Here is a 20,996-nt window from a genome sequence, read left to right as displayed (position 1 = left end):
TCGTATTGATGACTACCTTCTTCGACTACCCATTCTGTATTCCGTTTGCCTTTAGCAAGCACCTCAGCAGATTGTTTTTTTTACCTGGTGGAGTGACCCAAACCTTCATTCCTGAAGGGTTTGGGCCACTGGGCCATTTGTGGTTTTTTTTTTTTTTGAGACGGAGTCTCGCTCTGTCACCCAGGCTGGAGTGCAGTGGCACAATCTCGGCTTACTGCAAGCTCCGCCTCCCAGGTTCACGCCATTGTCCTGCCTCAGCCTCCCGAGTAGCTGGGACTACAGGCGTCTGCCACCACGCCCGGCTAATTTTTTGTATTTTTAGTAGAGACACGGTTTCACCGTGTTAGCCAGGATGGTCTGGATCTCCTGACCTCGTGATCCGCCCACCTCAGCCTCCCAAAGTGCTGGGATTACAGGCGTGAGCCACCGCGCCCGGCGGGTCTGGGCCATTTGTAATCCTGCCTGGATTGGGCTGTTGTAGTTTCCCATTGACCTTAATCACAGGGCACCATAATATTAAGAGACGCCCTACAAGAACTCCTGTATTCCACGCATACTTCCTTACCTCCATTGTGGAGTAGTAGACTGATTTCATCTTGATAGTCTGGGTCAAACACTGTAACTCCCTTCTTAGCCAGTTGACTTAAAGGTAAGAAGAGCCCAAAGTGGCCAGGTGGCAATCTTAACTTCCAGTTTAATGGAATCATTGTTGTGTCTCTTGGTGGCAGCGTTCCTCCCTCTGGAACTAAGACCTCTAGGCCAGCAGAACATAATGCCACGGAAACAACTGCTATTTTGGAAACATCTAAATGCACCGGTCTGCACTAGGCATTGCAGTCCTGGGATATAGGGAGGAATTTCCCAGAAGGCCTGTCTCAGGAAGTTTACAGCCCAATAGAGGACTTCATATAATGTAGGTATCTCCATTCATGAAGCACGCATAATTTGGAGGTAGCTGTTAAGGGGTTCCTGCATGCAAAATGTCATATTGGGTCTATGACTCTTTCAGGAGTATTAAACCAAGGCTTTGAGGCTTGGTACAAGTTTAGGGGCACAGTTTGCCATCCATGACAATTAGTACATCTGTCTTTTCCCTGTTTCAGGGCTGGTGTCCAAGCTGAAATGGGAAAGTGTATCATCTTAAATGTGTGTGTGCTCCCTCACTCTGCATCCATCTCTTCCTTCACCAGCCTTGCCACCTCCTTTCCTCCAGCCCTGCCACCCTCACTGCATCCTTGCCCAGCCCTGTCTTTCCCCCAGGTTCTTCCTATCTCCTTGGCCACACTGCCTTCCTCCTTAACAACCTGCCTCTTCCCTTGCCCACCATCGCCACCTTGTCCCTCGGCCCCCACTCCTCTAGCCCCGTCCCTTGATGCCTACCCCTTCCCTTCTTTCCGACCCGCCTCCTGTGTCTCCCAGCCCTGCTCTGACGTGGGAGGTGAGGGGGGGTGGGGGGGATGGATGACTCACAGTGTTATGATGCAGTTCCACAACACACAGCCACATTCACCCACAGACCGAGGTACAGAACGAGAGACAACCTCTGCCCCCCCAGCAGCTGGCCAGCTTTGCAGCCCCAGTCTTGAGCCCCCAACTACCCTCCCCCCACCCACCCCCATCCCCTTCCCAATTGAAGGAGCGGAAAGAGAAGAGAGAAGAGTGAGCAGAGAGATTGAGAGATTGAGAGAGAGAGAGAGAGATAGACGGAGATCTCTGGAGCAGACCTCAAGGTGAGGGGGCAGCCCTTCTCCAAATGAATTTTTTTTCTCTTTGCAAATTTCCTCCTCCTGCTGCGTGTTGCTTTCTCCCCTTTGCAAAAGCATTATTCATCCACCCTTTGTCCTCCCTTCCCCCTCCCCGCTGCCTCCGCTCCTCTCTCTCGGTTCCTCCATCACTCTCCAAGCTCTGACGATTCCCGCACTTATTTCCCGGCAACTTTGGCTGCAGCATCAGGCATCACTGTTTATTGTTTTGCTGCTGGTGCAGACCCCCAAAGCCTGCTCTGGGAGCTGGCGGTGCTGCTAATTATTTGGACTATACCATACTGAGAATACCAGCCTGGGGGGTGCCAAAACCTCAGAGCAGATGAGAGAATCCATTGTGAGCAGGTGTCCCCCTCCCTTTTCTTTTCCCCCCTGAGAAGCACGAGATTCGCACCTGGTTCCTTCAGCCTCCGCCTCGGCGCCTCTGCTGTCAGCTGTCAGTTGCCCCCGCCAGCCCTCCCTCTCCCCTTCCTCCTACGGTCCAGCCCCGTCTCACTTCAGGGGAACGTCTCTCCCCAGCACTCGGCTTGCCTTTGTTTTTTCTCCAGTCATTTGCCCAACTTGCTTCTCCCTGTGATCCGAGATGGGTGAAAAAATGACCCCTACTCCCCTTTCTGTGATTCTCTGGCCTTCTGTGCAGCCTCTACTTGACTTGACTGGGAATTAGGGGAGAGGGAGGGAGGCGTGACGGCCAGAGGCTGGAGAAGGAGCTCAGGATTGGGGACCCAAGCTGCCCCATTCCCCATGCCCCTTAGAGAAGGTGTTTCAAGGTGGTGCATGTCAGAGGGGAACTCGCAGGCAAAGTTGAAGGCAAACCTGTGAAGCAGAGACTGAAAGGTGGTCTCTTGGCGAGGAGGGCCCGTTTCCTGCAGCCGGAGCCCAATGTCACCCTGAACTCAGCCCAAGGTGTCTTCCTGGGGCCCAGCCAGGAGGAGAGGACCTGAAACTGAAGATAGTCTCTATGGAGGTTTTGCGGAGAGACTGCCTGGCGGCCTTCAGAGAGAGTGGAACAGCTGGGTGCTTGTGGCCACCGCGGAGGACAGGACGAGGAGATCCTGTATGCCCTGGCTAACCAGAGCCAACATCGCCTCTTCTCTGCTTAGTGCTCTACCATTGCCAGAGTGCCCAGCTGGCATTTCTGAACCAGACTTAGGCTAACCACCCACAGCGGGCTGGGAAGCCCTATGAAGGAGAAAGCAGCAGCTCACCTGCTTATCGGAGCCAACAGGGGCCACCTCCCTTCTTATCCTCTGCCTCCAGCACCTTCAGCCACTCGGAGGCTGGCGCGTGGGCAGAAGGCAATCTTCCTCTATTCCTAATCAGAACCCAGCAATTACTTCATCTTCAGTCACCCACAGAGTCACTGCTGTTTGTCCCTGCCCCTGGGAGAAGGTAGAAAGAAACATTTTCTGCCTTGTGCCCCAAAGCACAGCTGTTAAAAATAAGAGTCCCCCTTCTGCTGTTCATTGTGGCCATTGCTCTCACCCTACCACACAGCCCTGCCCAGCCCAGGAATCAAGCTTCTCTGACAAGCTACCCATTTCCCATTGGCTCCAGCTGTCAGATTGCCTGAAGAAAATGTATTTTCTGCCTAAGTCTTTAACCAAGGGCTAAGGCAACAGTTAGTAAAGAATAGGAGAGAGATAGACCAAGGGGCCCAGAGGCTGGAAAGACAGGCAGGTGCTTATTCTGGGCCAGAATGAGTGAACCAAGGTGCGGGAATGGGCGGCCACATGTGAGGGCTTTGGTACTGTTGGAAACATCTGTAAAGTTCTAGTGAAGAGTCCCAGAGCGCAGGACCCTGACCTCAGGAGAGAACTGAATCAGGGTTTGTATACCTGCCTGCATGCTCTCCCTCCCCAAAGTGTATAAAGGACAAATTGTATTGCAAACAAAGACCATGTAAAAGAAAGACCTTCAGGCATCCCCAACTCTTAAAAGGCTCTGATCCCCTGAGACACAGTGCCTACCAATGCCTGTGCGATGCAGAGCCTCACGAAGAACTGAAAACCAAGGAGAGGGCACTTGCAGATGACGTTGCTCCCATGGCAGCGTCTGTGCCCGTGGGCTTCTCTCTGTGGAAAATGGTGGAGGCTGCTTCTGCCCCAGGAGGGAGAAACACCGACTCCCTGGCTTTGGCGCCAGAAGCCTGGATCGGCTGCCAGGTTTGCTAGAGCAGAATGGGGATCCAGGGGACAGGGCGACAATGCAACTGGATGCCGAGGGGGGTCGATGGTGATGGGGGAAGTAGAGGTATGGGTGAGCTGAGCCCCTTTTCCTCCATTCCCTCAGGAGGGGTCCTCCTGAGATCGCAGCTCCCCTGATGTCCTTTTCCCTCTTCCCAGGTGACTTCTATTTCTATCTGGTTCTCGTCTGGGGGGGCCCTGGCCGGGCAGCCCCCCAACATTTCTCCTGCCCTGAAACACGGCTCTAGCCAACCTGCTCCGCTGCTTCACCTGCGACCGTCTCTGCGGGGGCTGCACGGCGCCAGCCCCTCCAGCCCGCCAGGGCATTGTCCTCCAGCCCGTCATGCCCAGCTGTGACCCCGGTCCGGGCCCTGCCTGCCTCCCCACCAAGACTTTCCGCAGCTACCTGCCCCGCTGTCACCGCACTTACAGCTGTGTCCACTGCCGTGCACACCTGGCCAAACACGATGAGCTTATTTCCAAGGTACGCGAAGCGGGGACCTGCCATTCCCCTCCTCTCGCGCACCAGGCTAGCCTGAACATCACCCAGGGGTGAGGCAGCAAAGCTCTTCCTCTCTCCCACACACCCCTGCGGGGATTCAGGCAATGGGGCTGAGGGCTGCTTGGTAGTCACTGTCTGTCCTATGTCTCCACAGTCCTTCCAAGGGAGCCATGGCCGAGCCTACCTGTTTAACTCCGTGTGAGTCTACCTCTTTCCTTGTGCGTGTGCTTGTGCTTATGTGTGAGTGAGTAATTTTCCTCTGTGGAGAAAAGGGGGAATCCATCATGTGATCTTGTGCCTTCAGTCTTTGCCTCCCCTTTTGCAAAGGGGGTCTCAGTCTGAAGTTCTCACATGGGGAGCCCGGGGAGAATTGAAATCATAACGTTGGAAAAAGAAGGCCCAGGCTCTAGTCTTAAAGGGGTGGATTATCAAAGGCAGGGGCTGTCCAGTTCTCTCCAGATGGAAGTTCCCTTGTGCTGTCTGGGGACTGGACTGACAGTGCAACCCCACTGGGTGCTGGGTCCTTCCTGTTTCCTGAGACAGGGTCAACGTGGGTTGCGGGCCAGCTGAACAGCGCCTCTTGCTCACGGGGCTCCACTCGGTAGCTGACATTTTCTGTGAGAGCTGCAAAACCACACTGGGCTGGAAATATGTAAGTACCTGAGGAAGAGGGTCACCCTCTACAGTGGCAGTCCCCATGGCCCTTCAAGCCTCAGTGACCATATCAGGTCCTCGCGTGGTCCAAAGAGGAAAGAAAGAACTAGTCACTGGGTTGGGCTAGGTGGATGACCCTTGGGGTGGGAGCCATACAGGTGACAGTGGGGCCTGGAAGGAAACTGCTTTGTCCTACAATCACTGCTTTCTCCTTCACCAGGAACAAGCTTTTGAGACGAGCCAGAAGTACAAGGAAGGGAAATACATCATTGAAATGTCACACATGGTGAAGGACAACGGCTGGGACTGAGGGGCTCAGGCAGGCTGTGCCCTTCCTCCGCATGCCCCTCCCTCCCCTCGGCCCTGCCAAGCAGTCTATACCAGCATGAGTACTGCCCCACCCCTGGGGGAAACCTGGCTCCAACCAACCCCTCCCCTGCCTCCACCATATCCACTACGAGGCACCCTTCGGAACAGGGGTCTGGGGGTACCCCAGGGGTATTAAGGCTCAGGAGTGGGCAGCAGTCAGGGAGAGACAGAACTGGGGGAAAGGGATGGTTGTGGGTCCTTCTGTTCCCAAGATCCTGAACATTGAGGCGATGGCAGGGTGTAGACTCAGGCAGAGAGGATTGTGGGAGGAATCCGTTTTTGCTCCACCTCTTTTTGAGTGAAGAGAGGACAAACGTTGGGTCACAGGGCTAATAGATCGTGGACCACAGAATAGCAGATGAGAAAAGGCTTGGGTTGGAGTGAAATTTTGGTCTCAGACACCAGGAGAGACCAGAGTCTCTGAGGATGAAGTTTCCCAACCCTATTTGTAGGGAAAAGGATTTGGGTGCAGGGAAAACTCAAATCCCAGGCCCTGGAAAATAGTAAAATAATCAAAGGGTTTTCCATTTCACTCCACTTGTTAGTTTATCTTGGCACTGAAGAGGCACTTTCGAGTATCTAACTTTTGCCATTGGGTGGGGTGGGGACAGCTGCTCGCGGAACAGCCCCCACCCCCAGTCGGCTGCTTCCAGAGTAAGCAGTCTTTATGGGCTTTCTCTGAGGCCCAGTCACTGCTCCTGGGACCCAGTCCCCTGGCGGGGAGGTGGAAAATCAGTGCTACGGGGCCAGTCTTTCCCGTGGCTGCCACCAGCGAATGAAACTTTTGTATGATACATAAAGTGCTTGAGTCTATTTTTAATAAAAGGGGAAAAAGCAACTTGAGGCAACCTGTCCTCTTTCTTTCCCCGTGCATGTACCCATAAACTGTCCCCGTCTCTCTCTCTCTCACACACACACACGCCCCACCCACTCGGGCCTGTCCCTTTGGACCACGAGGGGGCAGCAGTTGCCTTGTCTATGGCAAGACTACTGCTTGAGCTTTTACCGGGGAATAAGCGTTCAGGTGAGGTTTTGCCTCAGTTAAGAGGGGTGGGTTTTGTGAGCTATTCAGCGAGAGCATCCAAAACCGCTTGTGTCTGCTGGCACCCCTGACAGTAAGTCCATTTTGCCTAGATCCAGGATCGGGCAACTGAAAGAGGCTCATCTCAGAATAAGGATTTTCTTGAGTCCCGTGGCTTTTCAGCCTGGTTCTGTAATGCTCTGGTCAGTTCATGGGCACACTTAAGGCTAAAAGGAAAATCAGTCAGCCAAAGTGCTGCCCTGGCAGTTAATGGGAAGTGAAACAAAATAGCTCAAAAATTAGGCCGGGCGCAATGGCTCATGCCTGCAGTTCCAGCACTTTGAGAGGCCGAGGCTGGTGGATCACCTGATGTCAGGAGTTTGAGACCAGCCTGACCAACATGACAAAACCCCGTCTACTAAAACTTCAAAAATTAGCCAGGCATGATAGCACGTGCCTGTAATCCCCGCTACTTGGGAGGCTGAGGCAGGAGAATCGCTTGAACCCAGGAGGCAGAGGTTGCAGTGAGCCAAGATCGTGCTGCTGCACTAGAGCCTGACGACAGGGCGAGACTCCGTCTCAAAAAAAAAAAAAAAAACTCAAAATTGCAACATCAATGCCACCATGTGGCCCAAGGGGCATTTTATTGGCAGTGATATGAAATCCCTACTGTTGTTGGGTGCCCAACAGTTACAGGAGAGACCATATACATCATAGAGATCATTTTTTGGTAAGCTATAATATTCTTCCCAAATTCATTCATTAATATTCCAAATATTTATAAAGCACCTATTACTTGCCAGGCATTGTGTTAAGCACTGGATGTTAAGCACGTGGTGAAGATAAGGCAGCTGTGGCCTGACTTCCTGGATCTTTCTGTCCAGTAGGAGATGCAATAACCAGGCAATCCCAGTAGAAGATGATAACAAGGGCTCTAGGCAGGGACGTAGTAGAGGAAGCTTGGGAGCTCATCGGAAAGGAACTCAGCCTACATTTAAGGAGTCAAGCAAGGCTTCACAAAAGTGATGACTACAATGGTATTTGAAAGATAAGAAGTTAGGTAGGCAAAGGCAAAAGTGATGGAAGTATTTCAGACAGAGGGAACTGTATGTGTCAAGTAACTTAAGTTTAGTTAGTTGAAGGAAATAAAAGTTTCTTGTGGGCTGAAAGCTGTGGCTTATGCCTTAATTCCAGCACTTTAGGAAGCCAAGGCTGGAGGCTTGCTTGAGGCCAAAGTTTGAGGTTAACCTGGGCAATATTGCAAGATCTTGTCTCAAAAAAAAAAAAAAAAAAAAAGCCATACCTGCACCTGTAGTCTCGACTACTCAGGAGGCTGAGCAGGAGGATCACTTGAGCCCAGGAGGCTGAGGTTGCAGTGAGCCATGATCATGCCACTGCACTCCAGTCTGGGATACAGAGCTAAACTTTGTCTCCTCAAAAAAGTTTCCTGTGGCTGGAGTATAGGCAGTAAGTGGGTGAGAGATGAGATGAAAGGAAAGACAAGCAGGAGCCATAAACTATTTAGGGAATCTAGATTTAATCCCAATGGTATTAGGGAAATATGGAAAAATTTTTGTTTTTTAGAGTGGAGTGGCGGTATCAAATGGCTATTTGTGCCCACACAAGAGGCTCAAATAGAAGTTTTAATAGACTGGAGAAAATAAGGCACATACGGCAGGGTGTGGTGGCTCACACCCATAATCCCAGCACTTTGGGAGGCTGAGGTGGGCGATCGCTTGAGGCCAAGAGTTTCAGACCAGCTTGGGCAACAAAAATTAGCCAGGCATGGTGGCGCATGCCTGTAATCCCAGCTACTCAGGAGGTTGAGGCAGGAGAATCACTTGAACCTGGTAGGCAGAGGTTGCAGTGGGCCGAGATCACGCCACTGCACTCCAGCCTGGGTGACAGAGCGAGATTGTCTTAAAAAAAAAAAAAAAAAGTAAGGGAAATAAAGCTAACTGTATCATCTCAAATACTGTTGTGATCAAAACAGAGAGGCTGTCTGGGCAGGAGAGAAGAGGACTAGAACTGGAAGGCACAGAAGTAAGAGGGCAAGGGAAAAAGCCAAGCCGTGGAGAAATGTCCAACATCCCCCAACTAAGGCCTCAGGGGAGCCTGACCCATCTTTCAGTTTCAACATGCCTAGTGATGCCAAGATCCCTCTCAGGGTCCAGCAGAAGACCTCAAAACCCTATCCCTCTTGGACCCATTTCTTGCAGCAAGGTTTAGGAAGATTTCTCAAGTCCCAAACTCTGCTCTTGAAAACGAGGCACAAACTAGCTGCCTTCTTCACTTGATATTAGCCAAAAGACCAGGAAGTAATACTAGCTGCCTTCTTAAAGAAGTTCCCCAAATATTCCTCTCATTCAATTTACTTTAACAAGTTTTAATTAAGCCTACTAGGTGCTGTGGGAGACAGAGAAGTAAATGGCAGAGTCGTTGCTCTCCGATTTCTTTCTTTTTCTTTTCTTTTTGAAACGGAGTCTCTCTCTGTTGCCTAGGCTGGAGTGCAGTGGTGCAATCTCTGCTCAATGCAACCTCTGCCTCCAAGATTCATTCAAGAGATTTTCCTGCCTCAGTCACCCGAGTAGCTGAGACTACAGGTGTGCATCACCACGCCTGGCTAATTTTTGTATTTTTAGTAGAGACGAGGTTTCACCATGGTGGCCAGGCTGGTCTTGAATGCCTGACCTCAGGGGATCTGCCTGCCTCAGCCTCCCGAAGTGTTGGGATTACAGGCGTGAGCCACCACACCCGACCTCAATTTCCTTGTAATTGGTCCTGGAAGAATCATTCTGTGGGTAGATTCAAGGGATTCTATTAATCTTTAAGATTAAGTCATGGGCAACGCTGTCCAAATCTTGGATGCCCAGACAGGTGTGCCCTCAAGCAGCATTATTAGCAAACACCCCGTGACCAAGAGGGAGTGGTGCTGAGAAAGGCAAGTGCATTCAGGGAAGGAGTGAGGTCTTTCCATGCCTCATGAGCCAGGGAAGGAGCTGCAGGTATGGGATGCCAGGAGCACACAGGTCCTTTTCCTTGGGGAGCAATCCTTTCGAGTTAACCCCTTTTCCTTTCTGGTGCATTCCTTTTTTTCTCAAGGAGGCCTACTCTGTACCTAATAGTGATTCTCCTAATCTTTTCCCACTCACTCTCCATTCCGGGCTGAGTCTGGGAATGCTTATTCTTCTTAGCCTAGGAGTTGCCACCACTTCTGGTGCTTAAAGGCTTGAGGCTTTGGAAGATACCCTCATACAACCAGCAGATGGCATCAAAACCTTCCACCCCTCAGCTCAGGAAATCTCCCAGTTTAAAGAACCTATTCAGATCTCTCCAGATGGGTCTACAAAAAGATGAGTGAGCTGTCAAGACTCAACACAGGGTTGTATCTAGGCTTTGCAACCTAAGAGCTACACAATCTTAGCCAAACTGTTTAAACCTTTCTGACCCTCAGTTTTTTCATCCATAAAATGGGGCTGTTACCTCCCAAAAAGTTATTAGGTTTCACAGTAACGGAGGCAGTGTCTATCACAAGCACTGCATACAGAAGTAGTTCCATAAATGTGAGCTATTAGTATAACTACCAAGTGAGGCTTCCCAGATTCCCACCAGGGTAGCTGACTGGTGCCCAGATGGGAGAGGAAATTGCAACGCTGAGGAGGCAGCCAGCGCTGGGTAGCACTACACGGCCAATGCCCTTTTAACATTGCACTGCTAGTGACAGGTGCAGACAGTAGCACAATGTGAAAAGAGCTCTGGCCAGCAGCAGAGGCATGCCGGCCCTGCCTCCTCACTCCTTCTCCCAGTCCCTGGCCCACTCAGCTCACGGGCTCCCTCTGCCCCTTCTTTGCTTCAATACAGCTTTTTCCCCTTTTATTCCATTCTTAGTGTTAATTCTATTTTTTCAACACTCTTCCTTTTGCCTTCTTCTTCACCAACTCCCCGACCCCCAGCACAGAGACCACCTTTTTCTTGGAGGTTTTGGCATGGGAGGACAGGACCCACTAAAGCAGCTGCAGGGATACTTCGGGCTTGATGCTCAGTCCTCAAAGAAAATGGCTATTAGCAGTCCCCAAAGTCTGGAGGTCACTTGTATGAGGCTGTGTTCATCGGGATTTGCATTTCTGCTAGCTTCCTTTCTAGAGAGCAGCTTGCTGTCCAAGACTACAGAACCTTCTACTCTTCTCTAAGTTTCCATCTCCTTTTAAATTTAGATAAAGGGGAGCTCTAGGCCTCAAGGCAACACTCTCAGATGACCTTCCAGGACCAGAGAGGTGGGAGCCTGTAGTCAAAGCTCCCCACGCAGTAGAGAGAAGCTTCCAGGCGGGAGATGAAAGCTCCTGGTGAAGCCCCACCCCCGCATCTCCTTTTGGAGGTCCTGAAAGCACCTTGCAGATTCAGCATTAAAATGGTGAGGGTGATTCGCTCACAGTTACTGAGAGTTAGGGATAGGCTTTCACTGGCAGTGGGATTCAAATCTGAGTTATTTCCTGTCTTATCCAGGGACCCTTGGTTGGGGAGTCTTCAAGCTGATCCTAGCACTTCCCCATCCTATCCAACCCTAAGGGGGCTTAAATCCAGGACAAACAGTCCCCGGAAGATTAACACCCAAAGCCAGAAAGCTGCCCTGGAAGGACACCTGGATATCTGGAGGCTCAGACCCAGGCAGGCTCTATTGTGGCACATTCCAGCTAGGGCCACAGCCCCGGAGCCCAGCTCCAGTTCTGACCCAGTGAACTTTGTGCAGCCCAGAGAAACAGAGGTTGGAGAGTGATTCCTCCAGTGCCCTGATCAACAAAGGCCTCCCAGGCGACGACGTGGCCTCTGGGAGATGCCTTCTTCCCTAATCCACAGCCACCACAAGGAATAGAGGGCAGAATTCCAGTTGGGAGCTCTTCCTCTGGGCTTCCCCTCTAGCCTCGTCCCACTCCCTCAGGAAGCAGGAGACGTTCCCTCCCGCCCTCCCCGGCAGAGTTTGTTCCCGTAATCTGCAAATATGGGGCCCTGCCCCACAGTTTTAATGGGCAGAAACCAAGACCCCTCGGGGGTCAGTCACCTCTCTGCTCTGGGGTTGGGCAAACCAGGCCCAGCTGGGAACTGGATCACACCAACAGGGGGCAGAGGGGAAAAGATAAGGCTGCACAGCAAGCTTCAGGGAGGCCAGGGGAAGATTCTTCCCCAAGAAGTTTCCAGGTCTCTCCTTAGGGAGTGCAGGGAGAAAGGGCCAAGAGCCCCTCAGCTCTCACACACCCAACTCATTCCTGAGGAGCAGGCCCGGCGACTCACCAGCCAGCAGGACCCCTCCCCCACCTTGGGCTCAGGAGCCAGCCCCCAGCTCCTTCCAGAAGCGAGTGTAGAGACCGAGGAGGAAATGGGGGAGGGGAGGCCCCGGCTCAAGTTCTCTCCTCTCCCCCTCCTCATTGGCCACCATCTTCCGGCCCCTGCCCCCAGAGCAGCAGGGGATGGGGCCCAGCCTGTGGAAGGGAGAGAAAGGGCAGGTGGGGGGTTAGCTGGAGCAGCAGGGGCAGGGGGCTGGCCCCAACTGTCTCCTCCCACCCCCTCCTCGCAGCCATGGCGACGGGAGGAGGAGACCAGGAGGGTCCTGAAAGCCATGTTCTGTGAATGGGATGAGAGAGGCAGCTGGGAAGTGGGGGTGAGGGGCGCTCTCCTTCAACACCCAACTGTGCTCCCCCCAACACACACACCTCGAGGCTGGACCACACAGGCGCACGTACACACCCCCGCCCCCCCCCCCACACACACAAACTCTCAGCCATACTTGCTGCACAACTCAGCCCTCACTACACATCCAAACAACAAGAACTGGAGTGTGAGCGCACGCCCCCCCCCCACCACACACACACACATCCCCGCATCCCTCAACACCCCACAACTATCAGCTCGAAAACCAGCCTCACACCCCCACACCGCCCCTGGCTCACCCTACAACTTCTGGAGGTGCAGAACTCCCTGCCCTGCTCCAGCCCTTCGGCCCCTGGTCCCCCTCGGAACACTCCACGCCCTCGCACACAGCCCAGGTGGAGACAGATGGCCCAGCTCGGCCGTGCCCAGCGGAGCCCCAATCCCTACCCCACCACGCCCCCCACTGGAAAATGACAGTGAGGCCACCTCAGAAAGACACGCCTGGTGCTTCCCAGTTACAGTGTTTCCAAAGGAAAAAATAGAAAAGATGCCCACGAGTGGAGAATGAGGAGGGAAAAAGGAAGACGAGAGAAAGAGCCCAGACCGTCCCCCTCCCTTCCCCAAGAGAGAATAAAACCGAAAATCGGTGTCGTTACCCTTCGGGAAGCTCTCGATACCTACACATTGCTCTTCGTTAGGATCCTCTGCCTGCCACCTCCTTCTTCCCGGGCTCTTTCTCTGCCCTTCCCTCCCTCTTGGCTCCCCTCCCTGGCCTCGCTCCCCGTAGCTCACGCCCTCTCGCACCCCGCCAGCCCCTCTCCCGGGCCGGGCTTGGATCCCCAGCGGCCGCCCCGCCACCCGCCGGCCGGGACCGAGGTTGCGAGGCCGGTGGGCCGCGGAGACCCTCTCCTCTGCCGATCTCGCTCTTCCCCCCTCGCCCCCTTTCTCCTTCCACACTCCCTGCCGTCCATCTTGAATACTTGGGATTCTTGAATGGAGTGAGCAGGATCCGCTCCCCCAGGCTCCCATTGGCTGTGGGTTAACCCTTTTGAAACGAGATCCTCCCTCCCATTGGCTGCCAGGCTCCCCTCTTCTCCCCCAACCCCCATCCCCTCCGCCTCCCAACAGTCCGCGAGGTCAGGGCGCTCCCGGAGCCCCCTCCCCTGGCTTCTCACCTCCACAACCCCCGCACCAGGACGCCCCTCTCCCCGCTCTTTCCGTCACGCCCCCCACAGGGCTGCAGGTGAAGGCAGATACAGTTCCCGCCAAATGCAGCCCCAAGGTGGGGCTGGCAGAAACCTTGTTCCCAAATGCCCCTCGTGCTGGATTTGGAGACCTTGGAAGATAGAAGGAGTGCAATTTCCTGCCCGTCTCCAACCCCTCCTTGACCAGAAGTACTTCTCCAACAGGGGATCCACTCAGTCTTTCAGCCTCACCCAAGGCGGTGGGAGAACGTTCCTGAACGCCCGCGCCTCTTGGGCTGGCCAGGAAGAGGGCAGCTCTAGAAAGAAGATCTGGGGCTCTTCACCGAAGCTAATTCCCCGAGTGCCGCAGGGCAGGCCTGACCCGATCAGGAATGTGCAGCATCTGGAGCTCCGCTCCGTCAAAAACATCCCCTCAGACCAGCCCTGCCCCGCCTGGGCCAACGTGCTGTGCGCCCACAAGGGGCTCTGAGGTGGGGGAGCCCAGAGGGGAGGGCGGCAGCAAGGACGAGGGCGATATGTCAGGCCTTGGAGTAAGGTCCGGGGTTTTAGGCCTAGATCTGCCATTAAGATGCTCGGCGAGGCTGGGCGCGGTGGCTGACGCCTATAATCCAAGCACTTTGAGAGGCTGAGGTGGGAGGATTGCTTGAGCCCAGGAGTTCCAGACCAGCCTGGGCAACACACTGAGACTCTATCTCTACAAAAAATAAAAAAATTAGCTGGGCGTCGTGGTGTGGCCTATGGTCCCAGCTACTAGGGAGGCTGAGATGGGAGGATAGCTTAAGCCTAGGAGTTCCAGGTTGCAGTGAGCTATGATGGGGCTCGGTGGCTCATGCCTGTAATCCCAGCATTTTGGGAGGCCGAGGCGGGTGGATCACCTAAGTTCAGGAGTTAAAGACCAGCCTGGCCAACATGGTGAAACCCCGTCTCTACTAAAAATACCAAAATTATCCAGGCTTGGTGGTGCTTGCCTGTAATCCCAGTTACTTGGAAGACTAAGGCAGGAGAATTGCTTGAACCCAGGAGGCAGAAGTTACAGTGAACCGAGATCAAGTCATTGTACTCCAGTCTGGGTGAAAAGAGCGAAACTCTATCTCAAAAAAAAAAAAAAGAAAAAAAAAATGCTTGGCGAAGTCATGTTTCCTTTTTAGCTTCAGTTTCCTCGTTTGCAAAACGTTGGTCTAGGACAGCGCAGTCCTGATAGAAGTTTCTGTGAGAAGATGGAAATGTTTTATATCTGCATCATTGTAGAAAATTACATATATCGTGGTCCTTTTTCAAATAAAATGCCTCAGATAGGCTTGGGTCCACAAACCACAAAAGAACAAGATCCATTAAGCCCCTACCTTAATAGCTAGCCTCTGCTGGTTGGGGCCCCTTAGCTTCCCTCACCCGAACCAAAGAGTTTAGTTTAGCTTGAAAGATAGCTAACTTTATCAGCTTGCCTTAACTACCTGGGTCATAAGTCAAATAGTTGAAGGACCCCCAAGATGGCTGCAATGCATTATGGGCTGCAACAAAATGCAACCGGGCAACCCTAAAGAAAACACCTAAAGCCCCAACCCAACAACCAATAGGCGACGCTGGGGAAGATTGTGATCCCGTAGTACTCAGCCTATGAGGAACGGGAGGAGGGACTTGTGCACTAGGGGATAAATTGCTTGTTGTAACTGTCCTGGGTGTGCCTGCCTGCCAGACACCTGATCTTGCAAGACTGTCATTAAAAGTCTCACTTTTGCTGTTCCTTGTGCCTCTAGGTCCATTCTTTGGGTTTAGATGCGTGACATGTTTCTCTCAGTCATCAAACAATATGGTAGCCACTAGCTACATGTGACTGTTGAGCACTTAAATGTGCTACAGTGACTGAGGAAGTGGCTTTTTAATTTTATTTCATTTTAATTACTTTCATACAGCCACATGAGGCTAGTGGCTACTATATTAAACGGTCTAGAAAATCTTTGTGGTATTGCTAATAAGAATAAAATTCTATGACCCTTTTGTTTTTTTTGGAGACAGGGTCTTGATGTGTTGCCCAAGCTGGAGTTCAGTGGCGCCATCACAGCTCACTGCAGTCTAGACCTCTTGGGCTCAAGTGATTTTCCTGCCTCAGTCTCCCAAGTAGCTGAGACTGCAGGTACGTGCCACCACATCCAACTTTTTTTTTTTTTTTTTTTTTAAGAAAGACTTGCTATGTTGCCCAGGCTGGTGTTGAACTCCTGGGCTCAAGCAATCCTCCCACCTTGGCCTCCCAAAGTGCTGGGATTACAGGCATGAGCCGCCGCACCTACTGGCCCATTTTATTATCCTTTTTTTTTTCTGAGACAGAGTCTGGCTTTGTTGCCCAGGCTGGAGTGTAGTGGCATGATCTGCAACCTCCGCCTCCTGGGTTCAAGTGATTTTCCTGCCTCAGCCTCCTGAGTAGCTGGGATTACAGGTGCACACCACCATGCCTGGCTAATTTTTGTATTTTTAGTAGAGATGGGGTTTCACCTTGTTGGTCAGGCTGGTCTCAAACTACTGACCTCGTGATCTGACCACCTTGGCCTCCCAAAATGCTGGGATTACAGGCGTGAGCCACCGTGCCCGGCCATGAGACACCACGCCCGGCGCATTCTGTGATTATTGCTGGGGAAAAAAAAAAATCCTTTCTTTTCATCCTCAGGCATGAACTTCTCCAGGTCCAAATCACAAATAATGAAGGGCATCACTTCCCAGGAAATGAGGTTCAAATTCCTGTCACCTTTGTCAGGAATCCTTTCCTTATGAATGTCAACTACTTTTCTGAGAAGGGAGCTGAGATACACCCACCCCACTACACAATGAAAGATTGTGGCTAAAAGGGAATTTGCAGGTTTGTCCAACCTTCTTGTTTTTCAAAAATAGAAACCAAGACGTTGACAGGGGTGGGGATAGGGGCTGTCACTTGCCCAAGGACAGTCAGGACAGCAGGTTGATGTGTTTGCTCATGAGTTAACATGCACCTGTAAACTTAGTCCATCTCTTTGGGGCTCCTGTGGGAGCACACACATACATGTACATCATTAAGTTCATTCAAGAAATGTGCTTCTCTGACCTTGGCCAAATGAGAACCGAGATTTAAGGGCCAGATGGGTCCTCCAACTGGCATGGGGAAATCCAGAGCTCCTGGGTATGCCAGGATTACAAGAAGATGGACAGCCCAGAGCCCACTCCCTGAATATGGTTGAGGGACCCCCTTGTGGCATTGCCACCATGAGAAGAGGAAGCTGAGGGGCGGGAGAAGAAGGACTCTGAGTTTATCCTTGGACTGACCAAGAAACAGAATTAACTGGGGTTTTTGGAGGATGAGGAGGGCAGGGTGCCCAGGATTTTGGCAGCTATAGGCTATGACTTATGTGTATAGGGCCCTAACCTAACAGAGAGAGAACCACTGCAGGGAGTTGATAAAGGAGATGGCTGCACTGGCCTGAGCTTATACAGTGTTTGTCCAATCTTGCTTCTGGAGAGCCTTTGCTGGGTAATGTGCATGAGGGGAAACACAGAGCTTGCTGGGACATGGCTGCTATCTTGAATATTTCCTTACTACTAGGAGACATTGCTAAATGACTGCTCTGGTGAGAGATATAAGGAGTTCAGAGAAAAGGATTGCTCCCAATGGGGAATGGAATCCAAGAAGGCTTCCTGGAGGAAGCAGCATCTGAGACTTGAAGAATAGAAAGTATTTAGACACCAGAAGATGGGAGAAAGGAAGACAAGGAAATGCCAAGAAGAGAGAACAACACAAAGGCTGAGAGGTGGGGAAATGGTGGGATTGGCTGGAGATTCAATGGGAACCTAGGGTGTCTGAAAGGAAATAGAAAGGAAGAAAAGGCCGGCCGGGCGCGGTGGCTCACGCTTGTAATCCCAGCACTTTGGGAGGCCGAGGCGGGTGGATCACGAGGTCAGGAGATTGAGACTACGGTGAAACCCCGTCTCTACTAAAAGTACAAAAAAATTAGCCGGGCGTGGTGGCGGGTGCCTGTAGTCCCAGCTACTCGGAGAGGCTGAGGCAGGAGAATGGTGTGAACCCGGGAGGCGGAGCTTGCAGCGAGCCGAGATCGCGCCACTGCACTCCAGCCTTCTAAAAAAAAAAAAAAAAAAAAAAGAAAGGAAGAAAAGGCAGCTGGGACAGATCATGGAGGGCTTGGACACATCTCTCCAGCCTCTACTCTGCTCCAAAGACGTCATTTTCCTTGAACATACTTTTATCTTTTTCCTCACCAAGACACACCCCTCAACTATTCATTCAGCTGCCCCAGGGCCTCCATGCTCAGCTCTCTGCCTCTTCTGCCTTAGTTTACGGGCCAGTCTGTGTTCCACAAACATCCTTCCCTGGGCAAAATGGGCTCCAGTTGCCCAGTAGAGAATGGACTCTCAGTGGTGCCTCCCACTTCAGTCTCCTATCTCTGGATTCCCAGTGCGTAGGTATGAGCTGCATGAAGGACCCTCCTTTTTCACTCACCACCTTCAAAACCCCCGCATGGCCCCACCCCTTCTCAGGAGAGTCAAAAATGGAGGCCAGGAACAGCTAGACATGGTCCAACCTGTTACAGGAGTGTAAAAAATGCACCCAGGAGCTACTTGGCTCCTAGCCACCCTACCCCCCCCCACATTTTTCACTCCTCTTATGGGAGTTTCAGAATGCACCTGGGCTTTGCAGGAACCTCCCTTTCCCACCACCCCCACAGCAATCCAAGACTATTCTGGAGGTGCTTCCTTTGGCTTCCTCCCTAACCTCCAATGTCATATACATATATGGGTCCCTCCATGCCTATTTGGGTAAATCGCATGGAAAAAAAGGATGGCTCCCAAAGGAGAATGGAATCGAAGAAGGCTTCCTGGAGGAAGCAGCATCTGAGTCTTGAAGAATAGAAAGTATCACATAGAATACTATAAATGTGAGACAGGGAGACCATCTGCCCTAAACCTTTGCCTCTTGTAAGAACTGAATCTGAAACGCTGGAGAGAGTTGCCTCCTTGCTTAAACATCAGTGGAGGTAGGTAACTCAATTGCTAGTAACACATGGGTTTTTTTTTTTTTTTTTTTTTGAGACAGAGTCCTGCTCTGTCACCCAGGCTGAAGTGCGGTGGTGCCGTCATGGCTCACTGCAGCCTTGACCTCCAGAGAGCAAGCAATACTCCTGCCGCAGCCAACTAGATGGGACTACAGGCACATGCTACCACACCTAGCTAATTTTTGTATTTTTTTGTAGAGACAGGGTCTCCTTATGTTGCCCAAGCTGGTCTCAAACCCCTAGGCTCAAGCCATCCTCCTGCCTCAGGCTCCCAAAGTGCTGGGATTATAGGTGTGAGCCACTGTGTCTGGCTAACACAGCTCCCAGTTCACTTGAGATGATGATAGAGGCTTTTCCATGTGAGACTCTTTCGTTTCCCCTCCTTCCACAGTAAGGTGCCTCTTCACCTTTACCATCCTGCTTCTCTCAAATGCTGCAGTGTCTGAGCACTGCCTGTATGAAAGGCTCTGGAATCATTGCTGGGAAACACTGCCGGCCCGGAAAGTGCTCGCAGTTGAGGAGAGTGCAAGGCAGACATATAAAGAGGAAGTCACAGCCGACTGCGGTAGCTCATGCCTGTAATCCCAGCACTTTGGGAAGTCGAGGATCACCTGAGGTTAGGAGTTCAAGACCAGTCTGACCAACATGGTGAAACCCCATCTCTACTAAAAATACAAAAATTAGCTGGGCCTGGTGGCACGTGCCTATAATCCCAGCTACTCCGAAGAATCGCTTGCACCTGGGAGGTGGAGGTTGTGGTGAGTCAAGATCGCGCCATTACTCTCCAGCCTGGGCAACAAGAATGAAACTCTGTCTCAAAAAAAAAAACAACAAAAAAAAAAAACGAGAAAAGTCACACTGTGACAGGTGCCCAGGTAGACGTAAGTACCTTCTTTCTGAGGTAAACCTCTTTCCTTGAGGTCTAGCTGTCATCCTTTACTCCATCAATTGCCCCATTAATTGCATCTCTAATCCCTTTCCATAAACCTAGGGCAAGGGTCAGCCAACTACAGCCCACAAGGGCTAAATTCTGCCTCTGCCTGTTTTTTGGTAAATAAAGTTTATTGGAACACAGCCATGCTCACTTGTTTACACATTGTCTATGGCTGCTTTCTACAACCACGACAATGGCAGAGTTGAGTGTTTGCGACAGAGACCATACGACCAACAAAAGCCTGACATATTTACTGCCCAGCTCTTTACAATAGAAGTTTGCCAACTCCTAAATTTATGGGCAGTTTTAGACCTTGCCATCTCAGAAAGATGTAATAGAACTCAAGAAACGCAACTGAAATTACTCCGAGATGGGAGTGGAAGGACGAAGCCCAGACTTTTCATCTCAGTCTATACATATGCTCAAGTCTTCCCTCAACCTGTGTGAAGCTTCTCGAAATGCTAGTCAGCTTTCTATATTATCTCTCCTTCATGGCTCACTCGTTCATTCTTTTTTTTTTTTTTTTTTTTTGAGACAGAGTCTTACTCCAGGCTGGAGTGCAGTGGTGTGATCTCGGCTCACTGCAACCTCTGCCTCCTGGATTCAAGTGATTCTCCTGCCTCAGCCTCCTGAGTAGCTGAGATTATAGGTGCCCACCATCATGTCCAGCTAATTTTTGTATTTTTAGTAGAAGTGGGGTTTCACCATGTTGGCCAGGCTGGTCTCAAACTCCTGACCTAAAGTGATCCTCCTACCTCTGCCTCCCAAAGTGCTGGGATTACAGATGTGAGCCACCACATCCAGCCCATGCCTCTCTCATTCTTAAATCTGCGCAATCTGACTTCTGCCCCCCAGTTTCCACCGAAATGATTCCTACTAGGATGCCAATGACTTCTTATTACTGATCCACCATTCTCCTCTCAGTTCTCATCACATGCATCCTCTCTTTAGCACTTGCCACTACTGACTATATCAGTCTTGAAATGCCCATGACTTCTGGCAGACTGGCCTCTCCTGGATTCCCTCCTACCTCTCCAACTGTTCCTTCTCAGCTCCCTTCCTGTGAGTCCTCTTTACTCCCTTGTTGCCTAAATATACAGATTCTGTGTAGATTAGTCCTTGGTCTTCTTTTCCATCTATACTCTTTCGGTGAACAAAATCATCCACATGCCTGATTTCAACAGTCACTCACATAGACCCAGATTTCTAACAGCAGGTTGCAATTCCTCAGATGTGTGTCTTACCAGCCAACTAAGCTGAATTTGGGCAACATCAAACATATGTCTTCCTACACCTCTGCCTTCACCTAATCACCTTTGTCTCTTTTTCCATCTGCCCCTTAATTGTTGCCATTCCTGAGAGATCTGTCCTTGACTCTCCTCTCTTTGGGCGAAATTTCATCCATTCTTACAGTTTTAACAATCACCCATACATGAATCACTGCCAAATCTATATCTCTAGTTGTATTGCCAGCTCCTTACATTCCCAAAAAATGTGTGAGGTGAGCAGCTGGTGCTTTTGCCTGCCCAGATATTCCATCCCCCTCTGGTAACTACACCTTAGTTTTCCTTTGGGAAGACACCTATTCTCTGACCTCAGACCACATGGTTCACATGAGACTGGCCTCATCTGCCCCTTCAGGGACAGTCACACAATCCAGATATATTAGTTGTCTATTACTGCATAACA

General features: G+C 51.3%; 1 protein-coding gene across 2 annotated transcripts; it reads left to right on the top strand.

Annotated features, from left to right (window-relative positions):
- The first annotated feature begins 1,479 nt into the window (after positions 1–1,479).
- On the top strand, positions 1,480–6,356 carry YPEL4 (yippee like 4). 2 transcript variants are annotated; one of them, XM_032152928.2, is made up of 5 exons: positions 1,480–1,730; positions 4,109–4,433; positions 4,606–4,649; positions 4,995–5,103; positions 5,326–6,356. In XM_032152928.2, exons 2-5 carry the CDS (start codon positions 4,293–4,295, stop codon positions 5,413–5,415), a joined length of 384 nt encoding a protein of 127 aa, XP_032008819.1. In that variant the 5' UTR covers positions 1,480–1,730; positions 4,109–4,292; the 3' UTR covers positions 5,416–6,356. The 2 variants fall into 2 exon arrangements, with proteins under 2 accessions (XP_032008819.1, XP_032008820.1); XM_032152929.2 differs by lacking the exon at positions 1,480–1,730 and adding an exon at positions 1,742–3,928.
- Positions 6,357–20,996: the final 14,640 nt, after the last annotated feature.

This window comes from Hylobates moloch, unplaced genomic scaffold (genome assembly GCF_009828535.3).
Source record: "Hylobates moloch isolate HMO894 unplaced genomic scaffold, HMol_V3 SCAFFOLD_5, whole genome shotgun sequence".
Classification (NCBI taxonomy): domain Eukaryota; kingdom Metazoa; phylum Chordata; class Mammalia; order Primates; family Hylobatidae; genus Hylobates; species Hylobates moloch.
The sequence above is the reverse complement of the archived record's forward strand: the minus strand, read 5'-3'. Positions and strand labels throughout refer to the sequence as shown.

Excerpts from the sequence above, each read along its gene's own strand:
- YPEL4 (XM_032152928.2), top strand. The coding sequence starts at position 4,293 with ATGCCCAGCTGTGACCCCGGTCCGGGCCCTGCCTGCCTCCCCACCAAG. Across the intron at positions 4,434-4,605 it reads ACGATGAGCTTATTTCCAAG|TCCTTCCAAGGGAGCCATGG; the intron begins GTACGCGAAGCG and ends ATGTCTCCACAG. Across the intron at positions 5,104-5,325 it reads CCACACTGGGCTGGAAATAT|GAACAAGCTTTTGAGACGAG; the intron begins GTAAGTACCTGA and ends CTCCTTCACCAG.